At 52.2% G+C, this 22222-nt stretch overlaps 1 protein-coding gene across 2 annotated transcripts in view; it reads left to right on the top strand.

Moving 5' to 3' along the window:
- The window catches only part of PACS1 (phosphofurin acidic cluster sorting protein 1), a 141741-nt gene that overhangs the window by 117693 nt on the left and 1826 nt on the right, over window positions 1–22222 (top strand). For both annotated transcript variants that reach the window (XM_058526325.1, XM_058526326.1), the window contains exons 8-22: window positions 2479–2538; window positions 3408–3568; window positions 3936–4029; window positions 8575–8655; window positions 10349–10464; window positions 10639–10774; window positions 12042–12146; window positions 12893–12999; window positions 13681–13835; window positions 13973–14083; window positions 15148–15250; window positions 15709–15751; window positions 17894–17936; window positions 18219–18354; window positions 20756–20982. In XM_058526325.1, the coding sequence (XP_058382308.1) occupies window positions 2479–2538; window positions 3408–3568; window positions 3936–4029; window positions 8575–8655; window positions 10349–10464; window positions 10639–10774; window positions 12042–12146; window positions 12893–12999; window positions 13681–13835; window positions 13973–14083; window positions 15148–15250; window positions 15709–15751; window positions 17894–17936; window positions 18219–18354; window positions 20756–20982 (1678 nt within the window). The remainder of the gene's footprint in view (window positions 1–2478; window positions 2539–3407; window positions 3569–3935; window positions 4030–8574; window positions 8656–10348; window positions 10465–10638; window positions 10775–12041; window positions 12147–12892; window positions 13000–13680; window positions 13836–13972; window positions 14084–15147; window positions 15251–15708; window positions 15752–17893; window positions 17937–18218; window positions 18355–20755; window positions 20983–22222) is intronic.

Here is a 22222-nt window from a genome sequence, read left to right as displayed (position 1 = left end):
CTTCCCTCTCCAGGTGGTTACTTCAAATTACGTACTGTCCACGACATAGAATGAATCCAGTCCTCTCTTGGAGCATTGCCATTTTTTATCATTAGTTGAACTTACCCAGAAATAATAGGCTGTGCCTTGAACTGTGGGTTTGATAAGGTTTAATTACATTAGATATAGTTCCTGCCTCAATGGATCCATAACCTTAGAGACAAAATGCCTTTGAATTGTGTCTCCTGTGTAAGATTTCCTCAGGAGTCACCATTTTTGGTGAAATTAGAGTCCTGGACTGAGACACTTAATACCTGAATTTTTAAGGTAACTTGGAATGATTTTGGAGTTCCTGTGCCAAAGTATGGTAGAGTCAAAAGCGCTAGGAGCTTTTTAAAAGAGAAATTTAGTTTCATTTTTCCCCAAAGACAGCCTGATTCTCTCTCGTGCGGAGCTCTCCCCAAGAGCAGAGATTCCCATCACGATCAGGAGTGAGAGCACTGTAGGCCTGACCTTCCGAATGTGTTGTATCTGAGCCTGGCATTCCACTGTGAAACAACGCTGTCAACTCTCCACCATCCTTAGGGATCACTGGGCTTAAATGTAAATCCTCAAGACTCTGGCCTTGATTTCCCCCACTGAGTAATGACCAGAGAGCGTGAGAACTGTTTCATTGTCCTCAGGTATCTAATCCTTGATGAGCGCTCCAAAATAGCCCGGGTAAGGTGTGTCGCCAGAGCCCCGCACACCTCACCGCCATCGTACTCAGATAATGGGGAGAGGCCAGACGGTCGCTCTCTGTTGTAGCTCCTTCTGCTAAGTTTTTCTTTTTCCTGCTCTATAACCACAGAGAGGCCCCATTTTCTTCCCATAGGGTGCCCCCTGGAGCTTTATGAGTCACCTCTTCCTGTGATCTCCACAGCTTCCCCCAGTGGTGTGACCAGGGTTCACTGCTCCTATTACTATCCACTCCCCCAAAGGCTTTTTTTTTTCATTATCTGCAGCCACTTTCCAGTCAGATTTCCTCCGAGACTTAGCAATTGTTCCTTAACTTCTCTCCTTTTGTACACCTGCATTCTTCTCTCCTGACCAAGAACGTTTTGTTCTAGACGCACTAACTGACTTGCTGGTCTCTGAGTATGTCTTATGCTTCTCTGTCACTGTGAACTCAAGTTTTTTTCCTCTGCTCTGAATGCCCTTTCCACCTTTGGAAGCCCTGCCTTTTCCTGAAGGCCTGGCTCAGTCTTGCTTGCAAGTTAGCCTCTTCCATCCCCAGATAGTGAGTCTGTCATTCAGGCAGGAAGTACTTGGGCCACAAGCTAGTCACGTGCCTGGAGTTGCAGACACAGAGGTAGGAAGGCTCAGTCCACGCTGTCAAGGCGCTCACAGTGTCTGGTGACACAGACATGTCTAAACAAGTGACTACAACACAGTAGGATAGGTGCGAGAAGACAGAGCTTTGTGTAAGGGACAGCGATGGCACTAGGGGAAGGTGACTGATTCTGAGCAGGAGAGCCAGGAGAGCTTCACAGACGACATGCTAAAAGATGAGTTTCTAAGGACAAATAGAACTTCACCAAGTGGATTTGGGGGGAATGTTCCGTCAAGGCAGAAGATGCCATATCTAAAGGCCCAAAGGTGTACTACAGCATGCTGCTTTTCACAGAACTATGAGCAGTTATTTTCTGTTTGAATATGGGGTGTGAGGGTGAATGATGAGATGAGGCTAGAGACGGGCAGAACCAGCCGTTAGACAGACACAAGAGTTGACACTTAAGCTTTGTTCTCCAGGCTCTGACGGCCAATGAAGATCTGTAATGTAGGGAGTGACATGGTTAGATTTGTATTTGGAACGATCGCTAAGGACTCTGGAGGGAACAAGACTGGAAACTGGCTGGAGTGGAGGGATGGGGGTGTCAGTGATCCCAGAGGGATGTGAGAAGAAAGGCCTGGACGAAAGCAGTGGTGTTACAGGTGGAAAAGAGGGTAGGAGTTAGTGAACACAGCTGTGGAGAGAAGGTTGGGGAGAGACTCCAGGTTCAGACCCGGGTGACTGGAGTGGTGATATTGGTGACCAGGATAGGGAATACAAGGAGAAGATGACAAGTTCCGTTTTGCAAATGTTGAGTATGAGGTCCCCGTGTACATATGGGTGGAAGTCACCCGTCGGCACCGTGGATCTGGAGGACTAGAGAAAGGGATGAGCTGCAGATGCATATTTGGGAGTTATCAGGGTGTGGTGATAGAGGGCCCAGGAGTCGATGAGCCCTCCTCCTTCCATCTATGACCATGGCACTGGAGCTGCCCCGGGACGAGTCATGCACAGACCTGCTTCCCTGATTGGTGTGACATGCCAGAGGGTGGACGCTGTCTCCCCATCGTTGTGTTTTCCCATGGTTCTATACAAAAGCGGGCTCTCGATCACTCTCTGTTGACTTGACTTGATCGCGTCCACACGTGGGTGCTGTTTGAGAACTATTGTGTGATTTGTCCCTACAGCAACCAAACATCAAACAGAAGTTCGTGGCCCTCCTGAAGCGGTTTAAAGTTTCAGATGAGGTACGACCCCTTACTCCCGAGGCTGATGGTGAGTAGAATTCCTGGAGTTTCACCCTCGTTCCTGGGGTGCACTCTGCATTGCCACTGGGAGTCAGGATTCCAGGACCCACCAAGTGAGAAGGAAGCTAAAGAAGGGCTTTAAGCTACTTGAAAAGAGAAGAAAGGCTTCACGCCTGGCACCCGAGGTTTCATGGGATTTGGAGCAGGGGTAGCACAGTTATATCCAGCCATTGTTAACACCAAGCCTCTGGCATGGCGTATCAGAAACAAATCCAGTTGTTGTTTAATTTTCCCTCCTATCCCCTGGGGAACATCGTGAGCAACAGCCTGTGAGATGGGAGGGTCCTCAATGGCCAGCCCTTGAGTAACCAAGAATTGGCCATTAACAGAGGAGCAGCCTCTTCCTGGGCTCTGGCAGGCCTGGTGCCAGCTGTCACGGGCTTCTCTTCTAGTGGACTGAAAAAGGGATGGAGATAATTGTTGAGGGAGAGATTTCCTTGTCTTTCTCTGGGCTGTAGAGGGAAGGTAGACCAGCCTGCACAGGGTCACGGTCTTCTGGGTTTTCTTGTGCCCGTCCTTTGGGGGAGGTGTCTTAGCTATACTTCCACTTTTCTTCCTGACGCCAGGTCCATAGTGTGGAGCGTTAGGGAGGCGCTGAGAGGGGAAGGTGGCCTCGCCACACCCCACTCTCAGGATTGGGTCACAGCAAGGACATCAAGATCACCCTGATGAGCGTAGAGCTACAGCTTGTCCCTTAAGGGGGACTGGTACGGGAGGCCAGTTGGTACCTGTCCAGGAGGAAGGAGTCGCATGTCTGCCATAATTGTTAATAGAGGTAACCCCAAACCCAAAGATTTTTTTCCCCACAGGTGGGCTTTGGGCTGGAGCACGTGTCCCGGGAGCAGATACGAGAGGTGGAGGAGGACCTGGATGAGCTGTACGATAGTCTGGAGATGTACAATCCCAGTGACAGCGGCCCTGAAATGGAGGAGACGGAGAGCATCCTCAGCACTCCGAAGCCCAAGCTCAAGTGAGGCCCACCTCCTCTATCATATCATCCCTGCACCCCCCTTGCCAGGCCACAGCAGTCTCCCAGACCCCTCCCTCATGGCCCCTCCATCACCAGGGAATCTTGGTTCTTTGTCCTCATTGAACCTCGCTGTCCGGATAAAGATTTCTGGTTTTGCCTCTTAACTGACACAAGTCCTGAGAGGACTCTTCTGAAGTCCTTCGGTCCAGGCCCCTACTTGTCCAGCCTCTGCTGTGTCCTTCCTCACTGGGTGTCATTGAAGCCCAGGTCGTTGATCTTTCTGGAACACCAGTTCTACCCAGCTCTCTGTGAGCTGCTGTTCTGGGCACTGGCGGCCACTGACCCTGGCTGTGCTTCTTCACTGCAGGCCCTTCTTTGAGGGGATGTCGCAGTCCAGCTCACAGACAGAGATTGGCAGCCTCAACAGCAAGGGCAGCCTCGGCAAAGACACCACCAGCCCTGTGAGCAAGACCAATGGCTATGGGGGTGGGGAGAAGGGCCAGGGGAGCATGGGCCCTGAAACTCGGGGCCCTCTGCTCTTGGCTCATTGGGTACCTCAGAAGAGTGGTCTCATCTTGTTTCAACCTTGGTTGTCCTCATCTCAGTCCTAGCTGGGGGCTTAGTTCTCTGAGGACATTGCTGTGGCTGCTCGGGTGTTCTTTTTGGTCTGTTCCCGCCATGGCCTGTAGCCTTCCCTCCCAGAACACATGGAGCCTCAAAACCTCTCCATCAGTGTCTGTCGCATGGTGGCTGGGAGGGTGGTATCTGGCCATTGATAAGCGAGTCTGCATTTCAGGCTGGGGAAAGAGCAGGTGTAAAGGGGCAGGAAACCCACGAGTTCTGTTCAGAAGACAGTAAATAGGCTTTATTCATAGAGGGGGGACAGTGCCCTCAAAGACTTTAGAATTTAGTGAGCAGGTTTCCGTTTTGCCTGGTGAGCAAGAGGAAAAAGGAGCTGTGTGCTGTAGCACACCAGGAGCCCAGCATCACCCCTGGACCATGCTCCGACCCTACTTGGGAGGGCTCTCTCCCAGTGATGGATCAGAGCAGGAGCCCGGGGTGATGCTGCACCTACCTCAGGCCCTGGGAAGCTGTTCTTCCCCTTATTTACCACTAAAGGCAAGAAAACGTTGTGCGTGATTTTAGCACAGAGTTTATGGTTTGCTGTTGAAAGCCAAGTGTCTTTTCTGTAGATCAGAGAAACTGAAGCCTTTAAGTCGTCCTGTTCTTCCCACTTTAACAGAAGGAATACAAAACTCTCCCAGCAAATAGGTATTCATTGTGAGGAAATTATATGAAGCGTGTGAAGCGCTCACTCCCATGGAAAGCACTGTCTGTGGGAGGGCTTCCGTCTGTGCCAAGTGTCTGCAAACCATCAGGCAGCTCAGGGGCTGCCTTACTGCCTGCTGCCACCAGGTGGGGCTGTCTTCCACCTTATCCCTGTTCCTGGTTAAGGCGCAGTTGGCACGTCTGGCCCTAGAAGAGAGGCACCACGTGGCATTAGTGTGGAAATGTGGGATGGAAAACTGCAGCCCGCACCCAGAAGCCCTCCACAGAGAAACCTCAGGCCTGCCGTTTGCAGACCTTGCACTCACAGCCACTTTCCAGCCCAGGTTCATGTGATCTGGACCCATGGAGGACTCACTTTACTGTTTATGTTTAGGATGTGGCTTGTAGCTGCTTTTTCTCACGGGGCTGCTGAACGGCCCTGCTGAATCACCACTGTCCCCGTGGACAGATCATTGGCCACTGGAGCGCGGTCCCATGTTAAATATAAATATAAAGGATGACTTACAGAGAGAAACCTGGGACCTGGCTGAGAGAGGACTGTTTCACAGTGTCCCAGGAATGCAGAAGAAGGGCTCTACTGTAACAAAATGCAGTCAAATTATTAACTGAGATAATGCCCTGAAAGTACTAACCCTAACACCTAACATACAGTGAATGCTCAGTAAATGCTAGGGATCGTAGTTATTAAATCAATAAGAGAAACTATTTTATACTAATGAAGGTGTTTCTGGGTTGATAGAATTTGCCTCTCGGTTCTACTTTAGTCTCAGTAATATGGCTTACAGAATTTAGAGAGAAAAAGCACCTTAATGCTCTGAGCCTCAGGTGCCTGTTTGTAAGATAAGTGTATTGGCACAGGAGCCCTGTTAGCTCAAAAGTCAATTGAGTGTCAGTCTTCATAATCTGATGGCCTCAGGGTCCCTATTTAGGCAGAACATTTATTTGGGGCAGGGTAGGGCTGGGCTGAGAGCATGTGCCCTAGAGTCAGACTTCTGAGTGTGAATCTTGACCCCATCACTCCACAACTGTGTGACTGGGGGCAGTTACCAGGCCTTTGTCTCCTCATCTACAAAGCACGTGCCTTACAAGGCAGTGTGGAGCTCCACTGAAGGAATGCAGATAAACCTCTAGCTTGGTGCTGGTTGGATGGGTGGATCGGGGAGCCTGCAGTACATGTACGCGCTGTTGCTGTTGTTATTATCGTCCCTTAGAGCCATTTCAGTCCTGGACTCACAAAATTGATAGAATCTAGATGTCTTTTTAGCGAGTCCTTCAAATAATAGTTCCCTTGGCCAGATTCCAGACTCGCTTTGGTGATGCTCTGTGATATTTCTATTTTGAAGAGCCCCATATGTCTCGATGTGGGTGTGGAACTTTGGAATCCTTGCGTATGAAAGGCACTTTGGGAACTACAGAGCGAGGCTGTGCTCTTACACCAAGAACTTGTACATGTATTGGGGAGTGATGCAGAGATTGTGCAGACGTAGGCAGGCGAGCACATGCTGCCCAATTTTTGTCCTCTCTTCGCTGATTTCCTAGCATTGTTATTTATTTTTCTTAATCGTCCTTTTTGTTCCCCAAATTTCAGAGGATTCAGTTTATCACTGGAAGCAAAAGGAATTTCTGCTGACACAAATTATTAGAGTTATTGAGTTTTCCCAAGACTTGGGCACACAGTGGCGACATAATTTGCTTCTGCAAGCTGATAACAATAGGCCCTGACTGTGCTTCAGTTAGGGCGGCCAAGAGCTGTCGCCTTTCAGCTGAGACTGCCTGCTGCTAAAAGTTGCCATTTCCGTGGCACTGTAAATACCGGTGTTAGAGACCAGTACTTCACAAAACTCATAGCCTAAAATATTACCCCACGCTCACACAGGAGCGTGTGCACCCTCTGCAGAGCCAGCATCGCCCCCTGGGCGCAGTGCTTCGGACTGCAGGCATCTGCCCTCAGGGCCACACAGTTAGACAGACACAGCTACTGCACTGCTGGTGTTCCAGGGTCCTGGGGTGAGAAGAGCCTTTAGTATTTATAGGAGCAGGAACAGGAAAACCTTGGAGAATCAGGAGTTTGCTGGGATCAACTAGAACATCTAGATGAGTCAGTGACTAGCTGGCAGGTGCCCTCCAACCCCAATCCAAGCTAAAGGTCTTATCAGATGTTGCAACTTTGCCATGGAAACAATGCTGTCGTCATAGGGCTTGACGACAGGGCATGCTACTTGAAAACCTTCCAACAGAATGGTGGTATTGCCCCAGTTCATTCCCTTTAAAAAATGTTTAATTCATTTGTCATACTGAGATCCAAAATTGAGTGAAATCATCTTCAGTCTGAAGTCTGACCAGGACTTCTCCATGATTCTGGACCCTGTTAACATTGGTTTTTCTTACAGACAATGTGTAAATGAACTAGCTGTGCAATCTGGAGGCAACCTATTGTGTGTGGCTCTGAGCCAAACCATCTCAAGATCTGGAGCCACAGGGTCTGGTTAAAGTGTGTTGGGTTAGTCTTGCAGATTGCTTAGAGCAGTGGTTCTCAGCCAGGGATGACTTTTGCCTCCCAAGGAACATTTGGCAAGGACTGGAGACATTTTTGGCTCTCCCAAGGGTGGAGGGGGTGGGTAAGGAGCTGCTACTGACATCTTAGTGGGTAGAAGCCAGGATCCTGCTAAACATCCCGCAATGCACAGGACAGCCCCCACAACAGAGAAGGATCTGGCCCAAGATGTCAATAGTGCTGAGGCGGAGAAACCCTGGTTTAGAGTATGACACAGGCCTACTCTTGTGATCCTTGTTCATTAGTTTGCCAAGTGACCTCCTGAGCTTATTATTATTAGCCTGATATTTACCAGTTCTGTGTAATTTACTCAGAGAAAGGACTTCGAGTAATCGGGAGGAGATGGGGTATCCTTGATCTTTTCTGACTCCCTGGTTCCCCACAAGAACTAAAGAGATTCACTGAGGCCAATACCTTCCCTTTGTCTAAGACCCACAGCCCTCAGCTGCCCGTGATTTTGACATTCGCCCCTGCACAGCCAGAAGCAATATTAGCAAGTGTGAAAAATCTGGTTGTGTATCTGTATGTGCAAAGTACATTTTTGATATTTATGAGAAATGCTAATAGGAGTTGGGGACAAAGGGAGAATTAATTCACACCTAAATGGCTTAACATTGGTATAATGTTAGTATAGTGTATTCTAGTTGGAGGGTTTTCTAGATGTTTAGTATATTCTGCTTAGTATGTTCTGTGTGAGGGTTTTCTAGATGTTTTTACCAAGCAGAAAGCATTTGGCTACCATAGATGTCTTTAGTCTCAAAATCAAAGGTCTGAACTATAAGATCCTCCTTTCTTATCAGCAACGTCTGACAAGCAGAAGAGGCTCCATATATCCCTCCTGGGCAAAGGTGTTTACTGAATCCAGGGTCAAGACTTTGTGGATCCCATAGCAAAGCCATCTCTTCCCTAGGGACATTTTGTGAGAGTAAGAATTTCTGGGTTCCCCATCTCACTGTGTTAATGATTTAATGATTACAAAAATAACTGACCCTTCTGAAGCTTAGTTTTCACAAAAATATACTCCTTATAAGATGAAAATCCCAAAGATTTGATGAGGTCTTCAGATTAAGTGAAAGTATTTTAAACTTCTTAGGGACCCAGAAAACAAGTTGGAGTGGTAGTTATCTGGATTGATGATGACTAATTATTATAATTTTTGCAGATGGAATTGGCTGCTCTAGAAAAAGTCAAATCTGCTTGGATTAAAAATCAAGATGACAGCTTGACTGAAACAGACACTCTGGTATGTATGGTTCAGTCTTCTGTTTCAGCTATTTAAAGTAGCTTTTGTACCTTTAGAAATGAAGGCAAAAAGACCCTCAGGACCACCCTGGAAATTTTGCCTAAATCTGTGGACTTGTGAATGTCCTGCATTCTCTTTCTGCTGAAATCTTTTCCCATGGAATGTAACCTACTCTGGAGACCAGGTTATTCCCCAAATTAGCAAACCAGAAATGTCTCCATTCTGCCTTTTACTTAGATCTGATCAAATGCTCGTTTGGATAATTTCTATCTGCCACCCTCATTTACTTCTGAGAGATGATGACCAATATCTTCCCCTGAAGCACCGTCCCTTCCTCCAGTGTTGTTCTTACGATGGCCAGGCAGCCCACAACATTATTGATTGATTGATTGATTGATTGATTGTGAGGAAGATCAGCCCTGAGCCAACATCCATGCTAATCCTCCTCTTTTTGCTGAGGAAGACTGGCTCTGAGCTAACATCTATTGCCAATCCTCCTCCTTTTTTTTTTTTCCCCAAAGCCCCAGTAGATATTGGTATGTCATAGTTGCACATCCTTCTAGTTGCTGTATGTGGGACGTGGCCTCAGCATGGCTAGAGAAGCAGTGCATCGGTGCGTGCCGGGGATCCGGGCCCGGGCCGGATCCAGTAGCGGAGCACGCGCACTTAACCACCAAGCCACGGGGCCGGCCTAGCCCGCAACATTAAATCCCCAACTGACTACTGGTCAGCTCCTTCCTCTGAGAGATGTGGGAGCCACCGAGGAGTGCAGGCCAAGCCCTAGAGAAATGGAATGAATTGGCTGAGGTGCCCAATTTAATTAAAAATTGAATTCCACACACATTTACTATGCAACAATACGTGCTGAGCACTGAAGGTGCCAGGATGAGAACACCATGGTCTCTGCCATCAAGATGCCACCCTCTGGGAGGAAAGCCAACCTGTGCACACCTGGTGCAGAGGCTCTGTGGAGGCCCCAGGGAAGGACAGAGCGATTCTGACTGGGGCGAGCGCATCTGAGCTGGGCCTCGCTGGGTATGCTGAAGTTCATCCAGTGGGACTGGAGGCTGGACGCAGCAGGTGGGAGGGAGCAGAGGACTTCACCAAATACTGTCTGAGGGTGTGCTGTGCCTCAGCCTCACAGTGAGACCTGGTAGTTGAATGGAGTCCAAGGAAGAATTATTTTAGGCTTAGGTTTCCTATAGTAAATAATGCTGCATTAAAGATCTGGTGTATGACAAAACATTAGACTTGATTTGAGATTAATTTAGTTCACAGTAATCTGAATAACCAGCTTCCACTCTTGCCTCACTTTGGCCCGTACTGCACAGTGGTCATTTCAGAGTGAAATTCCAGTCACGTCACTTCCGGAGTAAAACTCTCTCTCCTTCCCACCTAGAGAAGCTAGATCATCAGTCCAGGCTTGTGTGTTGACAATAGCTCATAAATGTGGAGGACAGGTTGAATAACAAGAGACAGTGCCCAGCACAGTGGCTGCACTCAGTTAGATTAAACAGTAACAGGGTCCTCATCGAGGCGGGTAGGAATTTTAGAGCCAGGGGCCTGCAGGGAAAGAGAGCCATTAATAGGCTCTCTCCTCATGGTGGTGATGAGCCCTGACAGGATTCCACGAGGCTCCTTGGTGGTCACTGAGTGAGAAGTAACCCTCGATGCTTCCTTTCTCCTGTGGCAGGAAATCACTGACCAGGACATGTTTGGAGATGTGAGCACAAGTCTGGTTGTACCAGAAAAAGTCAAAACCCCCATGAAGTCCAGCAAAACGGATCTCCAAGGCTCTGCCTCTCCCAGGTACTCAAGATTGGAAGAAACTCCTAGAATGTGGGGTAGAATTAAGGAAGCCATGCAGATGGTACGCGGCTGTGACCACACTTAGCATGGGCTCATGACCTAGGGAAGAGTGGGCTGGCAGTGGCTCTGGGTCAGAGGGGCTGTGTAACCACCTCCTTCCCGCATCTCTGGCAGCAAAATGGATGGGGTGCACACCCCCCGGCAGAAGAGGAGCACCCCCCTGAAGGAACGGCAGCTCTCCAAGCCCCTGAGCGAGAGGACCAACAGCTCCGACAGTGAGCGGTCCCCCGACCTGGGCCACAGCACACAGGTACCCCGTCCCCCGTCGAGGCCGGGACCCTCTGAGCCTCCCTGGACCCCGGTTTCTGCTTTGTCATCTTCCTTGGGCAGTTAGGTGGAGAGGAAGGGAGGAATACTTTGAAACGTTCTGAATAAAAGTCTTGAAGACAGACCTAAATCAGAGAAGTCTCACATACGTGTTATTTACTACTAGTGTGGAGCTGGCTTCGGTGCTGATTTGTGGGGCATGGGGAAGGGAGCAAGAAATGCCAGCATTGTCCCAGCCTGTCACAGCCCCAAGTGGCAGTTCCACACCTTCTGGTTTGTTCTGCTTCCTCTGCCTTCCTCAGACATTAGTCTGGAGATTGTGCAGCGAATCAGCTGTTCTACAGGATAGCAACCGTTAAAATCCCACTGGACATCGCCGGCCTGAGCTCTGATACCATTAGTACAGCCGTGGGCCGGTCACTGTGATTTCCAGTTGGCCAATCAACGATATTAAAATATTTTGATTGAAAGACCTGAGAGTGGGCTGAAATAGACACGTGGAAGAAACTGGACCTCAGGAAGTATGTTCTCCTTTTGAAGGCCAGTGGTATCGGGGGCTTGGGGAAGGAACCTCTCTAAACTGATGTACCTCACACAACGTTCTTCTAGAGTTTACAGCAAGTCTGTTCATTTACCTGATAAATATCAGTGAGAGGGAAGTTTGTGTCAGCGTGGCTTCCTGAGTTTGACACTATTACATAGCTGAACATAAACCAGAGACTAGAATAGCCCAGTGCCTGGGGCGAGGTATTGTCCTTCTTGTTAATCACTGTTCCTGAAATACCTTTTGTTCCCTGTGACAGTAGGGCTCCCCACACAGCCTCATTGCCACTTCCATTAGTTCTCTCCCCATTGCCCTCATTTTCATTTCTGTGAGCACCTGCTGGCCATTATCTCCCTCCTCCCCTCCTGCTCCTCCGAGGCGGCCTCTCCTGCCGTCCCTGCATTGTCCCTGCATCAGTTCCCTTCATGGGACTCATGCTGTGTCTCCAGCCCTGTCAGCCCTCCCTCTGCCAGGCCGACTGCTGGGGCTTTGTTCCTGGGGCAGGAGTGTGTTCTCCAAGGGCTCTCTCTGCGCATTCTGTATCCTCCTCCTTTCCATTCTGGTCTGGCCAGTGGGACACTGGGTCTCCTCCACAAAGACCTAGGATCTGTTCTCCCTGAATGCTCCAGGAATTCTTTACTTTGGTCCACCTAGCCCCACCCGGGGCTCCCTGGGGACTGCCTAACAGACACTTTTGTCCCTGCAGATTCCACGAAAGGTGGTGTATGACCAACTGAATCAGATCCTGGTGTCAGATGCAGCCCTCCCAGAAAATGTCATCCTCGTGAACACCGCTGATTGGCAGGGCCAGGTAAAGCACTGAGGTGGCAGAGCTGCAGAGGAGAGGTTCTGGGGAGCAAGAGACACCCCCAGAGTGTGAGATCTGAAAGGCAGGGCATGGGGAAATGGGAAAATGATCCCCGCATCTCAGGCCCCTCCTACCATGAACTGACCCCAAAGCTCTGGGCTCTGGTCCCAGTTCTGTCATTTCCCAGCCTATAGGGCCTTAAGTCACTAACTTTCTGTACCTCAGTTTTCTCATCTGTAAAAAAGCAACACTATTACCTGTCCTACCTTCCTTCCAGGGTGGTTGTGTGTGTCAGGCAGCATAATGGAAGGAAGGTGCCTTGAGAAATACAAAATGCTGTCAGATGCCGGAGGTTGCCCCTAGTTTCCACAAAGGCAGTTCAGAAGAGGCAGACCAACCCGCCTGCTCCCACTCACCACTGTCCACCCCGTTAGATCCTGGTGCCAGAATCCCTTTGCCCCAGCGGGCCTACCAGCTAGAGTGTGGGCCTTAGAGGTGACATTAGATCTAAAGATTCCTAAGCCTTTCCACATTTCCCGGTTAGCACGTCTACAGGGGGTCAGACCCCACCTTCTCCTCACCAGCAGCCAGAAACCTGATCTTCCTTGCCCAGCTGTGGTCAGAAGAACAGAGGACGGGCCCTGAATCTTGGTCTGGGCCTTGCCTGCTCTCTTGGTGCCTGTGGGGGAGCGGTGTCCCTGCTGTGGGGCCTCACCTGTGTCCCTGCCCCTCTCCTCCCCACCCCCCAGTATGTGGCAGAGCTGCTCCAGGACCAGCGGAAGCCTGTCGTGTGTACCTGCTCCACCGTGGAGGTCCAGGCTGTGCTGTCTGCCCTGCTCACCCGTATCCAGCGCTAGTAAGGGCTCGGCTTCTCTCCTGCCCTTTGGGGTTCTCTCTGCCCTCATCCTCCCACTCTGCCTTCCAAGCAGCCACAGGACCTCCTGGCCTCATCAGACCAGGAATCCATGGCCAGTGCATGGTGCTCTGATGTCCCAGAGGGTCAGGGCATGGAAATATCACCTTCCTGCTCTCCCTGCCTCCCCACTGGGACTCCTGCCACACCTTGCCTTGCCTCATCTTCTTCTCAAACCCATGATAGAGAAGGTCAGGAAGAGAGGACCCAGGGTTTTACAAAGACCTTTTACTCCCCTCCCTCTCACTGTACCATGCTGCTTGGTGTCCAGAGTCAGGCTTTTCCCTCCCCAGGACCTTCCCAAAGGGGCACAGAGTCCCTGCCCTTGGGAAGGAGAACTGCTCACGCCCACTGCTGACCCAGGGGCACTGCCCAGTTGTCTCCCCATTAGCCTCAGCCAGTTCTAATTCTGTCTTCCTTCCAGACAATTACCTGCTCCCTCTGATCCTGGACTCCTCTCTTAATTGCAAAAGCACTGTGGTTTATTGCCTCTGTATTATTTTGTTTATTGGTTTGTTTCTTCCCTGTGGGTTGTTGCGATCAAGTGAAGTCCGAGCTCGGGGCCCTCTGAGCAGGATGCTGGCGACCCTCCTGAATGTGGCATGACTGTCCCCTTCTCCCCAGCTGCAACTGCAACTCCGCCATGCCGCGGCCGGTGAAGGTGGCAGCCGTGGGAGGCCAGAGCTACCTGAGCTCCATCCTCCGGTTCTTTGTCAAGTCGCTGGCCAGCAAGACCTCTGACTGGCTTGGCTACATGCGCTTTCTCATCATCCCCCTTGGTAAAGATGTGGCAGATCCCACTCCTGAAGCAGGATGGTGGCGTTGGGTCCTAGGGAGGGACAGTCAGGGAGACCAAAGGCCAGGGGCATCCTTCCATCCCCTAACCAGCTCACCTTCTCTGGTTTCCATCTACCAGGTTCCCACCCTGTGGCCAAATACTTGGGCTCAGTCGACAGTAGATATGGCAGTACCTTCCTTGACTCGGGCTGGAGAGATCTGTTCAGTCGCTCAGAGCCCCCAGTGTCAGGTAATGGCCCCTGTGAGGGATTGAGAGAATGTCGCCTGATTCATGGAGAGCCAGTCTTGACTGAAGGAGGAGGGCCCGGGGAGCCTGCTGCTTTTCCTCCCTGTAGCTCTAACCCTCCCAGTCACTTTGCGTGTTCATTTTTTCAGTAAGCCTTTGTTAAGAGGAAGCCCATTAGTGCAGCCCTTCCACTCTGGATGTTTTCAGTCTCTGCTGTTCACTCTGCTCCTGTACATTTAGAAATCAGGAGGGCCAGGAGTGGGTGGTGGACAGACATACCTAGTTGTCAAGATCAAATATAAAAAGCAGAGAATAGGGGCTGGCCCCGTGGCTTAGCAGTTGAGTGCGTGTGCTCCGCTACTGGCGGCCCGGGTTCGGATCCCGGGCGCCCACCGACGCACTGCTTGTCCGCCCATGCTGAGGCGGTGTCCCACATACAGCAACTAGAAGGATGTGCAACTACAACGTACAACTATCTACTGGGGCTTTGGGGAGAAAAAGGGGAAAAAAAAGGAGGAGGATTGGCAATAGATGTCAGCTCAGGGCCAGTCCTCCTCAGCAAAAAGAGGAAGATTGGCATGGATGTTAGCTCAGGGCTGATCTTCCTCACAAAAAAAAAAGAAGCAGAGAATAGTTCCTAAGCAGTCTGTTGATAAATGAGTAACATTGCACCGTGTCTGTCCTGAAGTGGAGAGTGCAGGTGGCCAGGATTAGAGTAAACTTGAGCTCTGCAAGGCTGAGAGGCGCTAAATGTGTCAACAGACCTTGGAGGAAGTGAGGGGCAGAGGTGCGTGGGGTTGAGGGATTCCTCTAGGTCACAGGATTGGCATGAGCAAAGATAGAGGGCGGGGCACAATGAGCCTGGGAAAGAGCAGGGCTTCGAGGAACGGAGAGGATGGCTCTGTGGTTCATGCTTCCTTAGATTCAAAACCAGCAGATCTTCAGAACCTTTTCTTTACCTCAGCTCCCAGGGTCTTCTGATGGGTCTCAGGAAGGGGGCTCTCTCAGAAGGTTTCCGGGTTTACCTGCTGAAGTAAATCGGCAGTTATCTTTTGGCTTTTCTGCAGAGCAACTGGACGTGGTGGGGCGGGTGATGCAGTATGTCAATGGGGCGGGCGTGACGCACCAGCTTCCTGTGGCTGAAGCCATGCTGACCTGCAGGCATAAGTTGTAAGTTTGACTTTGGGAGATTTCTTAAAAATAGTTGGGCAGGCTAGGTAAATCTTGAGTTTTCTTTGCTTTTTTACATTTTCCTTCTCCCCACTCCATTTCCCAGTGTAGGAACCCAATAGAATATGAGAGACAATATTTTTTACTGCCTCCCATGCTGGCCTCCCTTCCTTGCCTGGGCACCGCACCCCCCCCTCCCCCAATCTGGGCATCCTCTCAGTACGGAGAAGCCCACCTGAGGGACTGAAATTCAGACGTGGGAGCAGGGATTGTCGTGTGCAGAATCAGGTCTTTTGCCTCCATTTGGTGGCTCCTTGTGCCACCCGGAGACATGATGGGAAGATGTCACGTAGCATCCAGACTCCCTTGAAGCTACATTAAACTATGAAAAGCTTATGTCCCCAGCTCCCCACGCGTCTCACCCGCCAACCGTAAGGCTTTCCTGTCTCTCCCAACAGCCCTGATGAAGACTCTTACCAGAAGTTCATCCCCTTCATTGGCGTGAGTACTGACTCCCCCTCCTCTGTACCCCATTCTTCCTGTCCTCCCCCAGCACACACACACAAATGAAAGACTCATCGAGTCGGTGCTTCTCATCCGGAGGCGATTTTGCCCCCAAGGGACATCTGGTGATGTCTGGAGACATTTTTGGTTGTCACGGCTGGGAGTGGGGGTGCTACTGGCATCTAGTGGGTAGAGACCAAGGAGGCTGCTAACATCCTGCGGGGCACAGAACAGCCCCCACAACAGGGAATGGTCCAGCCTGAATGCCAGCCGTGCCAAGGTGGAGAAACGTGGTGAGGACATGTTCTGAGCTGTTCCTTTCAGTGTTGTCCTTTCCCAAATCATGAACCATCACTGGTATCGTGTGTTTATTACACTAGGCCCTGAACTGGGTGCTGCGGCCTAGGGAGTGATGTCCAGAACGTAGCTTCTATAGGCTTCAGGGAAAAGAAAGCTGCCTCAGAAATAATGGCAGATGACATTCTGAAGAGAAGTCTGAGCAATAGGTATTTCTGTCTTCAGGCTCAGAGAGACCACTGGGAGGAAGGGTCTCTTCCTTCCCCTCCTGTTGGGTCAAGGGAGACTCTGTAGATGAGTGGATTTTGAAAGTAAAGGGAAAACCTCTTGGATGTCTTGGTGTCAGGTGGTACTGGCCTTTGGTTCATGTGGTGGTTCATGTGGTGGTAGCTGGGCCGCAAGGCAGAGACTGACCAAGAGAAGGAGCCTAGAGGGGACAGAGCTGACACCCTGCCGGGGCCAAAGCCCACCCCAGAACCATGGCGGAAAACTCAGATTGCCATTGATGAGCCTCGAATTTCACTTCCACATCAGCTTGTGTCTTTTCCTATGGTTCCTTGAGGATCCCTCCTAGTTTCTGGAGGGGGAAGGGGCATGTGCGGGTGAGGGCCAGCTCCCTTCTCTCCCTGTTCTCTGCTCATCCCAGATTCTGGATGTCTTGAGTCATCTTGGGAGATGACTGAGCCTGGGGGAATTCAGTAGCCTCTTCTCATGCCTTGCAAAGCCTCCCATGGGGCTAGGCCAGTCAGTCCCTGTGAGTCCCTGGGACCACTCCCATAGCCATGTTGGAGGCCCCGGACCGTGGCCGTAGGCTGGGCTGGCAGTTTGACTCACATCTTCATGGAGCTGTGGGTCGCTGCCCACTCTGGCCTTGCAGCCGAGAGAGAGATGAAAAATCCAAAATTCAAACAAATAGACAAAGGAGCCTCACGCAGCACCACAGGGAGAGGGGAGTTGGATCCCGGAAGCTCCGAGTGTCAATGTGTTACTTTCTGGGAGCTAAAAGGACACAGAATTTGGGACAAACTTCAGTGAATGGCAGTGTCGTGCTCTGAGCAGCCTTGAGGGAACCATGTGTGCGTGATCGCCACTCCCTGCCAGTCCCCAGGGTCCAGCTTCCGGGTCCAACTCCTAGCTCTGCTGCACCTCTGCCAGGTGCTGGGCCCCAGGCCTGCCAGTTCACTTCAAGCCACAGCCGTGACATTCAAATAGTCTGTCTCTAGCTGTGCCCTATGCTGGCCACTAGAGGGCCCCCTCTCCTCCCAGAATTCTCTATGAGGAATCTAAAATTCTTTGGGAAGCTGAAATCAACCCCACTTCCTGGGAGGGTGTGTGCCTGGGCCCCCCTCCTCACCGGTATTCTTCCAGATTCTGGGAAGTCTGGAAAGGAGGGAGCTGGTCTAAGCACGGCCATGCATTCGCTTGGTTTGGTGCACCAGGCCGGCATGCATAGAGCGCCTCCCCTGCGATGCTGCTGGTTTCCTGGGCTTTCTCACAATGGCGCTTCATTTCCCTCTCTGATGTGACAGGGTAGCCTCCTCCCTGGCTGATCCTAGAAGAAGTGAGATCAGGATACCAAAATGGTTCCTGCCCTCAAGGTGGCTTTGCCCTCATCCCCAGAGAAGAGCCGCAAGGTCTCCCGTGCCCCCACCTCATTGTTTGGAACTGGTTTTTGCGCATCTCTTAAAGGTCTGGGCTGCTCTGGATCTGCAAAGATTTTAAAAGCCTGTGATCAAATGCTGTGTAGTGATGGTTGTTGTGGCCAACTGTCCGCTTCCGGTTGGATCGGAAAGTGTCCCCCTGGGCGAGGGGACTAAGGCAGTGTCTCTTCTTCCCTCCCAGGTGGTGAAGGTGGGTCTGGTTGAAGACTCTCCTTCCACTGCAGGTGAGCCTGGGGCCCCTTTGCTTCTATGGAGTGAGAGTGGTGCCTTCCGGCCTCCTCTCTAGTCCAGCAGCCGGAGGGTGCAGACTTTGGCGTCCTGGGTTAAGTCACAGTTTGAGCAGGAGGACCGGGCACCCTCATTCCCCAGTTGAAGTGGTGGCAGGGGCAGTGGGGAGGAGGCTGAGCTCAGAGAGAGCAAGCTGCAGCTGAGACGGGTATCTTGACTCCTTGGCACCAACAGGTCAGGGGTGGCTTCCTCTGGCCGACTGTTTTGTCCCCTGACAGGCGATGGGGACGACTCACCTGTGGTCAGCCTTACCGTGCCCTCCACATCACCGCCCTCCAGCTCGGGCCTGAGCCGGGATGCCACAGCCACGCCTCCTTCCTCCCCGTCCATGAGCAGTGCCCTCGCTGTTGTGGGGTAAGGCTCACCCATCCCTGTCTTTGCTGCCATGCCCTCCATCGGGGCCCAGGACCCTGACTAACTTCCCTGCTGCCTTGGCATCGCCGAATAGTGGCAAGCACACTGGGTTTAGAGAGGAGAATGGTGGTGAGAACTGGGGCGCTGGAATTCAGAGACTTAGGTCACTGGCCAGGCAAGTCATCGAACAGCTCTGTGAAATGGAGGGTACTGTCTGTCTGTCTGTCTCATGGTTGTAGGGTTGGATGAGACAAAGGGCAGAGAGCCCACTGCAGCCTATAAAGTGCTGTGCACGTGTGTTGCTGTGGGCCTGCCCGGCAGGGTAGACAGTCGTGGGCATGGGAGTCAGACACACCTGGGTTTGAGGTGTAGCTCTGTGTTATGTCCACCGTATTAGCTTGAGAAAGAACAGACTATTCACTGACACCTGTCAAAGCACAGAGGGAGACTATCCAAGGTGGGGACTACCGCGATAGGGGGAAGGGCCACTGCGGGGGGACTTTGTAGTGTGGGGAGAGATTGGACTCAACTCCGAATACAGCGAGAGCAATGGGGATTTCTAGCCAGGGAGCAGGGTGGGGGGCGGTGGATGGAAAATTAATGAGAGGGAACGGCAGGGCTCAGGGGGTATTCTGGCTAAACCCACCTGACAGGATTCTTGCTGAAGACAGGCCAGGGAGTCAGACGTCCCCTGGGGGCGGTGCGGGTGAGGAGCCTGGTCACGACGTATCCAGGGTGATCGGACATGGAGGGTGGGGCTTCTTGCTAAAACTGGATTTTACAAGGACGTGCACAGGTGAGAAAGTTCAGGAGCCTGACTAATGTGGGGTCAAGAATCTGTGTCCCTTGGACAAGTTGCTAAGCTTCATCTTTGCCTTCTGTGAAAGTGGAGGGGAAACAGCCACCACTCAGTGTTGTTGTGGGGCGTGAGTGAGAGCATGTGTGGTGGTGCCTGGCACACGGGAGGTGTTGCCTTCTTCCGCACCTTGGGTCTGTCCGTCGGCGCAGTGGAACTGTCGTGGGGAATGAGATGGGCAGCGCCCTGTCTTGGGGCTCAGGCTCCTGGGCCCCAGCAATGCCGCCAAAGCAATGAAGAAATTCAGATTGTGTAGATGGCAGTAAGTGCTGTGAAAAACCAGTGAGGGGATGGTTTGAAAGGGGAGGGAATGTCTTTAGAATCTAAAGTATCCAAAGCTTAGATCAGGTGGGCAGGGAGGCCTCTCTGTGGAGGCAGCTCTCACTCTGAGGCCAGACGGAGGCTGGAGCAGCCCTGAGGGAGGCTGGAACAGCGTGCCCACAGGGGAACCCAGAGGAGCAGGCTCTGAGGGGGGAAAGAGCAGGGCCTGGGTCAGGAACAGAAGGGAGCTCCTGCTCTTTCCTCCCTGTTCCCTTTCTTCTACCTTCGCCTCTTTCTGTTTCTGCTGTGATGGTCATTGTAGCAGCAGGGAGGGTAGGCACTGGCTGGTGGCTTTCCCAGAGCCTCCGCTGACAGTGTCTTGGTCCCTGAAGAAGATGAAGTGTTCTCCGGTGGGAGAGGCCCGCCTTGGAGCTCAAATCCCAACCCCGTCCTCCCTCACCCTCTCTTCCCCTTTCACGTCCCTTCGTGGTCTTTTGCCGACTTGCGGAGAGGACAGTGCCGGGAAAGGAGGAACTCCCACACAGCCATTACGCCCCAGTGGCCTCACCAGTGGCCTCACGGTTCCCGGCGGCCCGGAGGGCTGGGGACCAGCCCGTACCTCGACCTCCTTTCCCATCCAATTTAAGCTTGTTTTTAATGGAACCACTGAAACCAGGCAGAAAGAGAAATGTCAGATGACTTTTGTAGCCTGTGTACCTATTGTGTCTGGCGCCTCCTTTCAAGAAAACATCAGCTCTTTTTCCCCTTGGAGCTATAATTATCCCTGGGCTAGAAGTGCCATAAATAAGAGAAAGTCACAGGTCAGCCTCCGTCAGCTCTCCCGGGGCGGGGCTGCGCTGGACCCACCAAGGGCCTTCTGCCTCTGCCCCACTTAGTCTCTCCGGCCCTTGCCTGGGTTTTGCCAGGGCTCTGCTTGCTGGTGTGTGTCCACACGTGTGTGTGCCTGTGCGTGGGTGTGTGCACACACACTTTCTTCCTCCATAACACTTGCTTCCTCTCTGCCTCCCTCGTCCCCCTGGGACTTTTTATTTGGTTCCCTCATGGTGACTTGGTCTTTACCCTCACCTGGCTTTGTCCTCAAGTCAGCCTGATTCCACTCCCACACAAACCAGTCCGTGCAACTGGAGGGAACTTGGAGCCACTTAGCCAGCCACCTCCTCTCGCCCCTCCCGGAGCCTGGGGGTCCCCTTTCCACCTGCTGCCTGGCATGCAGTAGAGAACTGAGGGCAGAACCTTCTCTCCATTATTATTCCCCTTCTCCAGGAGCCCCAACAGCCCATATGGGGATGTAATTGGCCTCCAGGTGGACTACTGGCTGGGCCACCCTGGGGAGCGGAGGAGGGAAGGTGACAAGAGGGATGCCAGTTCCAAGAACACCCTCAAGAGTGTCTTCCGCTCAGTGCAGGTGTCCCGCCTGCCCCACGGTGGGGAGGCCCAGCTTTCTGGCACCATGGCAATGACCGTGGTTACCAAAGAGAAGAACAAGAAAGGTAAGTGACTTCTGAGGCCAGAGACAATTGGGGCCGCCAGGCCTCCCCATCTCCTCTCTCAGGGTCTGGGACAGACTCTGCTTCCGGGAAACCTTGGATGAGGGCACAGCAGGACATGTATCATGTGGTCCAGCCTGGGGTCCCACAGGGGTCCTGCCTCACCTGTGGGACAAGGCCATTCCTTCTGCAATGAAGGAAACCGAAGTCCCCAGTGAGTCACTGGGCCCTTCCTGCTGAGCATCAGCACTTAGGGACCTAGTTAGTGCTGCATAAGGAAAGGAGTCTTTCCAGCTACTGCCCTCAGGGATGGACCGTGTGGCAGAGGAGGACATCTCCATGCCACTGCCCCATGGTCACCATGGCCCGATGGATTAAAGCATTTGCACCCATGCTGGAGGCAACTTAAGCCTTCATGAGCAAAAGGGCATAGGTTTTTTTTAAGAATTAAAGGGAATACAGCCCATTCCGGATAAGAGGGGTGGCTTAAGACCCCAGAGTTGGGGGCCCTGTGCTCTGGGAGGGTGAGGCAGTAATCCCCACAACCGGGCCACACTGGGGCGCTGCTTGCCGCTGTCAGTTCCACTGGTAAGCCCGCAGATCTGGCTGTGCACCTGCCCCTGCAGGCAGCCTGGAGACTCTCGGGCCCTCACAGCACCCCCAGCTGTCAGGAAGTGGGCTTCCTTTAACTGCTGGACCCTCCCTCCTCCGGGGGCTCCCAAAGCAGCTGGGCCTCTTTCTGTTCGTGCCTCTGCTTCACAGGTTCCCCTGGGGTCAGGCAGGGCTGTACCAGGCCCACAGCCAAAACCCACGACTGCACCCCAGAGACTTGCCTAGGGTGGGCCTGCCAGCTCAGCAGGGCCCTCCCTGTTCTTGCCTCTTCCCTAGTGAGCGGGAGGAGAACGAGGAGCGCTCACCCCGACATCCCCGGGCAGAGCTAGTACAAACACTGCTGCGCAGCCCCGCTCCCGGCCACAGCCCCACACAGGCCTGCGAGTGCGTAGGAAAGAGACACCCCACTGGGCAGCAGGCCCCTTGCCCCACAGGCTGCCTAGAACATTCAAGCTGGAAGAGACTTCAGAGACCCTGTGGCCCCAGGTCCTCGTTATGCAGATGAAGATATCGAGGCCAGGGAGAGGAGCAGGATTTTAGCCAAAGGCACAAGACAGTGCGGGACAGAGCAGGAACTCGAAGATCCTGATACGCAGCCCGGAGCTAGGGAGCAGGCGAGGAAGGCTTGGCT

The sequence above is a fragment of the Diceros bicornis genome, chromosome 31, assembly GCF_020826845.1.
Source record: "Diceros bicornis minor isolate mBicDic1 chromosome 31, mDicBic1.mat.cur, whole genome shotgun sequence".
NCBI lineage: Eukaryota > Metazoa > Chordata > Mammalia > Perissodactyla > Rhinocerotidae > Diceros > Diceros bicornis.
Note: the sequence above shows the minus strand (reverse complement) of the source record. Positions and strands in the feature narration are given on the sequence as shown.